At 33.1% G+C, this 7,634-nt stretch overlaps 1 protein-coding gene and 1 non-coding gene across 2 annotated transcripts; both read right to left on the reverse strand.

Moving 5' to 3' along the window:
* Positions 1–1,096: 1,096 nt before the first annotated feature.
* On the reverse strand, positions 1,097–5,413 carry LOC107909666 (2-methylene-furan-3-one reductase). Its single transcript, XM_016837281.2, has 4 exons — positions 4,836–5,413; positions 2,114–2,437; positions 1,736–1,895; positions 1,097–1,497 (listed from the first exon to the last, which is right to left on the reverse strand). The coding sequence occupies exons 1-4, from the start codon at positions 5,241–5,243 to the stop codon at positions 1,232–1,234; spliced, it is 1,158 nt and encodes a 385-aa protein (XP_016692770.2). The 5' UTR covers positions 5,244–5,413; the 3' UTR covers positions 1,097–1,231.
* TRNAT-AGU (transfer RNA threonine (anticodon AGU)) lies at positions 2,807–2,880 on the reverse strand. Its single transcript has one exon. It is a non-coding gene; the product is annotated as a tRNA-Thr (tRNA).
* Positions 5,414–7,634: the final 2,221 nt, after the last annotated feature.

A 7,634-nucleotide genomic window follows, 5' to 3' on the forward strand; every position in this document is an offset into this window, starting at 1 on the left:
TCATTTTTTTTTATATATTTTTGCATCAAAGTCATTTTCTTTTGATTCAAAGGTTTTTTTTAATAAAAGTAATATTCAAAGTTTGAGATTTTCAAGGGAAATTGAGCCCTAACGTATTAGGTTCTAATCTTTCTTTGATGATCTTAAATAACCGAGGATATTCCTTATTCAAAATGCATGAGTATAAAAATCATTTTTGGGAACTTAACTTGTTGTGTCCTAACGCATTGGGTGTGGCATGTTACTTTCTCAAAATGAAGATTTTCACATAAAATAAAATTGATATTCAAAGTTTAGGGATTATGAGGAATTGTACCATAACGTATTGGGACTCGATTTCTTTACATGACTTGAACAATTGATTATCCTTTTTTAAATTTCATCATTTGAGTTGATTTTAAAATCTTTTTAACCTTCGACACTAAGACATTAAATGATCAATTTGGTACCGATTTTGGGCGTTACGAGGGTGCTAACCCTTCCTCGTGCGTAGTTGACTCCCGGACTTGTTTTCTCAAAATTCGTAGACCAAAATAATTTTTAAGGTGAGCCGGTCACACCTTAATAAAGGATCGGTGGCGACTCCAGTTTTATTTTTAAAGTCGACAACTGAATTTTCGTTTTCAAAAAACGGTTTCGACATGTATTTTCTAAAGTTGTAAAAGAGCCATTTATAGGCTAAATTCGTAGGTCAAATAATAATAAAATAATCTAGACTAATCAGAGTTTGATTGAAACAAATAAACAGAGTTTAACTAGAAGATTATTTTTCAAATTTGACTGAAATAGAAGTCATACTTAACAAAATGGATGAAATTTGTAAAAGAAAGAAGCAGTTTGTTTTTTAATCTAACATATAATGATTGATTTATTCATTTTTTGAATAAAAATAGCAAAATGCAATTTGACTCTTAACGCAGCAACCTCCATGGTACACTTTTACCGACCGGCTATGTTCATGAAGGCATTTTATTTTATATCAAAACCAAAGGCCTTCCTCCATTTGCATGCATTGTCACATTTTATTTGGATATAGAAATGAAGCGTTACTAGACTTCATTCTTCAATCATAACAATAAATTTACGGAAGAAGACATACAAAAAGTAGCTTGTGATTCTCTTAATAACATCTCATTCTTTCATATACATTGGCGTTTTGGTTCTAAAACTAGTTAGGGTTTTGCAGCTTGCAATAGAAAATGGCTGTTTCCCTTTCTCTGTTCTACCTGAGTTATGGAATTGGGTGTATAACTACCTTTCCGGTCGCTCGATTTGTTTCAATGTATGAGAAAGCCTCATCAACTTGAGTAAATGGGAATGGTCCCCGGGGATCAACAACCGGTTTCACTTTCCCACTTTCTAAATACGGATTTAGCTTCTTGAGAACCTCTCCCTTAGAAGTAACAACAAACCTAAAACCGGGCGGTGTGACAGCACCGGTTAAGGCCACGACGCTGCCGCCTTCTTTCACTGCCTTCACAGCCCTATCACATTGTCCTGTAACCAAAGATGGAAACAATCAAATACGGAAACCGATACCTAAAAATCTCAGAGCCCTAAATTGAAACACAAGAAACAAATTCGAGTTTGGTTTAGGCATGCAATGCAAAAAGCGAAGTTCAGGACACTTGTTTCGCACTCAAGTAATCAGGTATATCCTCATTATATTTTTAAAGGGTCCCCAATGACTGAAAGTAATGATAACACACATCTAGAAAGAACATTGCAATCTTACCAATGGCATCAAAGACCACATCGAATTTTTCTGGCAAATCTTCAAAGTTCTCCTTTATGTAATCAATAGCCAAATCGACACCTAAGCTCTTCAGTAACTCCAGTTTTCCAGTACTGGAAGTGGCTGCAACTTTTGAAGCACCGAATACTTGTTTTGCTAGCTGTGTAAATGGGAAGAAGATTACTGTAAAAACACTAGAATGTAGGAGACATAATGTAAAAAGCTAGTAACTTGAAGCATGAATTATCTTTTATCCTAAGGCATAGTGTAAAAACATTCATCCTTGATATTCGAAACGGAATTTGCCATAAATCACAAAACTGAAATTTCTTTTATCCCAAGGCAGGCCAAGTTTGAAATGAAAAAGGGATGCCATACCTGAATAACTAAGCTTCCAACACCACCAGAACCATTCAAAACAAGGATGGATTTCCCGGATGAAAAGCCGGTCCGCTCAAGACCCTCGTAGGCGGTTTCGATAGCAAGAGGGAGACCAGCAGCTTGGGCAAAATCTAGATTCTTGGGCTTTAAAGCCAATAGCTTCTCTTCAACAGTAGTGTACTGAGCAAGGGAACCGAACTGTCTCGGCCCTTCTAATGCTTTCTCATTTATGTTTCCATACACTTCATCTCCTTCCTTTAGCTCCTTCACTTGACTTCCAACTTTCACCACCACACCAGCTACATCATAGCCTGGAACAGTCTACAGGGGAACCAAGTTCAATGATAATTCGACATTTTACATGTTAATAAAAACAAGTTAGGCCAGCAAAGCAGCAATAATTTTACATGTAAGAAATATTTGGTTCATAGTTAGAATATGCGGGCAAGTTGAATGATGATTCCACATTTTACATGTTACTAAAAACAAGTTAGAGCAGCAAAGCAGCAATATTTTTACATGTAAAAGAAATATTTGGTTTATAATTAGAATATGCAAGAAAGTTGAATGATGATTCCACATTTTTCGTGTTAATAGAAACAAATTAGAGCAGCAAAGCAACAATATTTTTACATATAAAAGAAACATTTGGTTCATAGTTGAAATATGAGCACACCAGGACTCAAAAAATGCTTTTAATGAGAGTCGAACTTAACACCTCCCGCTTACTAAGCGGGTGCTCTAACCAACTGAGCTATGAAAGCTACAGAACATCATTTAATTTTAAGGGCCCTTTTACCCAAATAGCCCCAAAAAATATTATATTTACAAAAATAACCCAAGTTTAAAAACAATCACCAAAATAACCTAAAATGAACAGTACCCACTCTTTTTTTGCATCAATGATTGCCTAATAATTGTGTTAGACTTAAAAAATTATTTTTTTGGGTTTTGGCCTGTCAATGGCCGAAACCTATATATTTTTTTTAAAAATTATATAATACTGATATACGAAAAAAAAAGAAAAAAATTTTTTTTGGGTGCTGGCCTGTCAATGGCCAGCACCCAGTAAACAGTAAATTTTTTTTCTTTTTTTTGTGTCAGAATCAGATATAAATATACTAAAAAAATAAAAAAATAATAATTTTTTGGGTGCTTCCCTGTCAATGGCCGGCACCCAGTACATAGTAAAATTTTTTTTCTTTTTTTTTTTGTCAGAATCAGATATAAATATACGAAAAAAAAATAATTTTTTGGGTGCTGGCCTGTCAATGGCTGGCACCCAGTACACAGTAAAATTTTTTTTCTTTTTTTTTCGTGTCAGAATCAGATATAAAAATACGAGAAAAATAAAAAAAAAATTTGGGTGCTGGCCTGTCAATGGCCAACACCCAGTACACAGTAAAATTTTTTTCTTTTTTTTTCGTGTCAGAATCAAATATAAAAATACGAGAAAAATAAAAAAAATTTTGGGTGCTAGCCTGTCAATGGCCAGCACCCAGTACACAGTAAATTTTTTTTCGTGTCAAAATCATATATAAAAATACGAGAAAAATAAAAAAAAAATTTCGGGTGCTGGCCTGTCAATGGCTGGCACCCAGTACACAGTAAAAATGTTTTTTTTCTTTTTTTTTTCGTGTCAGAATCAGATATAAATTTTTTTTTCGTGTCAGAATCAGGTATTTTTTTTTCATATTTTTATATCTGATTCTGACACGAAAAAAAAGAATTTTTTTACTGTGTACTAGGTGCCGGCCATTGATAGGTAGACCTGTCCATGGGCCGGGTTCGGGCCGGGCCCAAAAATTTTTTTTGACCCGCCTCCTAGGCCTGGCCCGAAATATGGGCCTGAAATTTTGCCCAGGCCCGGCCCGGGAAAAATATCATAAGCCCGAGCCCCGCCCGGCCTATTTTTAAAATAAACATTAAAAAATTATTTTAAAAAATAAAAAAATTATTTTAAATGTATTTTAAAATTAAAAAATAAAAATAAAAAGTATATATTTATTATATTCGGGCCGGGCCGGGGCCTGAGCAAAAAAAGTGGTGCCTGAGGCCCGACCCATTTTTTAAACGGGCCTCTTTTTTTGCCGAAGCCCATATTTCGGGCTTATATTTTTACCCGAACCCTCCCATATTTCGGGCGGGTCGGTGGGCCGGGCCGGGCTGTCCGGCCAATGAACAGGTCTATTGACAGGCTAGCACCCAAAATTTTTTTATTTTTCTCGTATTTTTATATCTGATTCTGACACGAAATTTTTTTTTTACAGTGTACTGGGTGCCGGCATTGACAGGCCAGCACCAAAAAAAATTATTTTTTTTATATTTTTTATATTTATATCTGATTCTAACACAAAAAAAAGAAAGTTTTTTTTACTGTTTACTGGGTGCCGGCCATTGACAGGCCAGCACCAAATTTTTTTTTTCGTATATCAGTATTAAATAATTTTTTGAAAAAAAATACATGGGTTTCGACAATTGACAGGCCAAAACCCAAAAAAATAATTTTTTTAAGTCTGACAAAATGATTAGGCAATCATTGGTACAAAAAAAGTGTGGGTATTGTTCATTTTAAGTTATTTTGGTGATTATTTTTAAACCTACATTATTTTTGTAAATATAATTTTTTTGGACTATTTAGGTAAAAGGGCCAATTTTAAGCATATGAAGACAAAAGTTGCATGCAAGCTAAGTAAGCACAGATAAGGGAGAAAAATACCGGAAGAGGAGAATCGGTAGCCTTAAACTTGCCCTGCCTTCGCTTGGCATCAACGGGGTTAAGGGCAGCAGCAGCCACTTTTATCAAAACCTCATCTTCCTTCACTTCTGGAACGCTCACTTTCTCATCCAACTTCAACACATCAACACCTCCATATTCCCCGTACACCCAAGCCTTCATTTCGGTGGGAATTGCCGTCAAATTGACAGTAGGTGCAGAAGCGGCTTGAGAACTGGCAGTCACCCTCAGTGGCACGTAAGCCAAAGAAGGAGATGGTGTTCCCTTCGGAGTAGAGCTGATGCTTAGTGATTTCCTTCTGGTTTCAGGGAATGCGAAGGAGAGTTTGAAAGAAAGTGGGGTTGGAGAAGGGAACGACCGGAGATGGGGTGTGGGAAGTGTGGCTTTCATTTTTCTTTTTGTGTCAGAGCCAATGCCTTATCTCTTTTTCCTATTTCTATGTTTTCTTTCATCTTAAAAGAAATAAAATGTTGGTAGCCTTGAAAATCTAAACCACAATAATTGCTAGAGTTTTATCACCAGATTAAAAAAAAAAAAGTAATCAAAAAGTTGCTGTTATTGTGACAATTATTAATTATAAAAATGAAAGTGTGGTCCCTTTTTATCATTCCCTTGATATTTTAAATATTTTTGTGTGATCCAACTTTTTTAAATACAATCACCACTTTTAGTATTTTATAATTTAAAAATTAATGTGAAATCTTTTTATAATTCATTCTAAAGTCAAATTCTACTATTAAACTTTTGTATTTTTCATAAATTATGGATTTAGCCTGTATTTTAATTTGGTCTTTTTTAGTCTATGCAATTTTAGAATTTAAAATTTTTAGTTATCCTCAAATGATAACTATTAAATTCATTAAGTATTATTATTTTTAAAATTTGACACGTCAAATATATTATCACATATGTAATGCTATATCAATTTATTATTTTCATATATTACTCACACAAAATCAATTAATAAATTAAACGACGGTCGTTTGCATTGATATTGAAGTTTTGAAATTCAAAAAAATATATAGTGACAAAGAATAATCAAATTAGAGTATATGGATAATATTGACTAAATTAAAATATAAATACTAAATCTATCATTTACACAAAATACAAAGTTTAATAGCAGAATTTAACCAATAGCTTTCTTTTGGATATGTTTTAAAAAGTTTAAAAATTAACTTTTTCCATAAAAGATTTAAATGTCGTGTGGACCTGAGGCTAGGCTTTTTTTTATAAAAATGATATTAAGATTTTGATTAATTACGAAAATGATTCACTTTTTTTTTATTATACACAAAAATGACCTGAAAGCTACAATAAAATTTGGTGGAGCCAATAGTTTGTCGCCACCAACATGCCACATCAATAAACGGGATAAAAAAATTCATTTTTTGGTGGAGCCATATAGAATAGCGTCACCTGTATAAATACCACGAAAATACTACTATTTTTGAAAAATTAGGGAGGCTTTAAAAAATAATTTTTTTTGGTGGAGCCAAAGAGTTTGGCGCCACCAGTTTTCAATGCGTCAGTGTCTCTTTTTTTTTTTAAATGTTTTCTTATTGGTTGAGCAATTTTAAATGGAGCCACAAGTGCACTGTACCATTTTTTTAAATGTTTTACTAAAATTTAAATATAAAAAATAATATTTTATTTGGTGGGGCATTCTCTTTGGCGTGACCAAACTAATATATATAACCCCCAATGATAAATCAATCTGAGTTTTGAAGGAATTTTTTTTTTTGCTTATTTTTTGTTAGAAAATGAATGGGAGAGAGATGATGAGCGTTTTTTTTATGTATTTGTGTTTTTGTTTATTTAGTAAAATTTTTAATTTGAAGGTATGTTTTGTTTAACGATAATCCGGTGAAGCTCCGACACCAGTAAATTTAATGGTTATTTTCGGTTGCCAGTAATTTATTCGGTAACGGGTTCAAATTGGTTATGTAAGTTTTTCCATTGGATGTGATAGGATGATAATGGGTTCAAATTGGTTATGCAACCAATGGGTGGATTATTTGAGATTCCCTAGGTCAACGGGATGTTTGAAGGTTTCAATGAATCCTAAATTGAACCGCACGGGTGAGATCATCAATATCGGCAGCATCCGAGCTACAAGATAATAGCACCGAGAAAGCCGCTCTTGTTGCGATTAAACAATTTATTTTTCAATTTGTAAGAAACAATGATGTCGGTCTTGAACAAAATCGTTTAAATTTTGTTTCTAGTATTGAGAAAGTTGTTCGTGTTGTAAAATTATATATTGTAAGTTAAGTGAAACTATTTTAGAATATTTGAAATTTGAATTATGTAAATTGATAGTTATTTTGTAAAATATAATTTTCATGTAAATCATTTATGTAATGTGAAATCAAGAAAATCAAAGGGACATTTTAAAAAAAAAGATTGATAAGGGATATTTTTAATAGAAATCAAGAAATAAAGGACCGAAAAATAAAGAAAGTTTAGAAAAAAGGAGAAAAAAGAAAGAAATGGGGGATTGAATTGATTGAGAAAAAATGAGAAAGGGTTTATTTGTAAAAAAATAAACTAGTACATTTTTAAAAGAAATAAAAAATGAAAGGGTTAACAAATAAATATTTTGATCGGTCACATCGTGTCAGCCGCGTCAACGTCGTCAATGATATGATTGGTCTGACTTAAAAAAAATAGAAAGGGAGAAGAAAAGAGACTATCAACAACCATTTAAAAGGAAATGTGGGTTTTGGTCCTCCTTAAAATTTTGAAGTAGAAGAAGAGGAACAAGAGAAAAAAGAGAAG

This window comes from Gossypium hirsutum, chromosome D02 (assembly GCF_007990345.1).
Source record: "Gossypium hirsutum isolate 1008001.06 chromosome D02, Gossypium_hirsutum_v2.1, whole genome shotgun sequence".
NCBI lineage: Eukaryota > Viridiplantae > Streptophyta > Magnoliopsida > Malvales > Malvaceae > Gossypium > Gossypium hirsutum.

Coding starts and splice junctions, on each gene's coding strand:
- LOC107909666 (XM_016837281.2), bottom strand. CDS start 5,243: ATGAAAGCCACACTTCCCACACCCCATCTCCGGTCGTTCCCTTCTCCA. Junction 2,438..4,835: donor CTACCGATTCTCCTCTTCCG/GTATTTTTCTCC, acceptor GTTCCCCTGTAG/ACTGTTCCAGGCTATGATGT. Junction 1,896..2,113: donor TTGGAAGCTTAGTTATTCAG/GTATGGCATCCC, acceptor CCATTTACACAG/CTAGCAAAACAAGTATTCGG.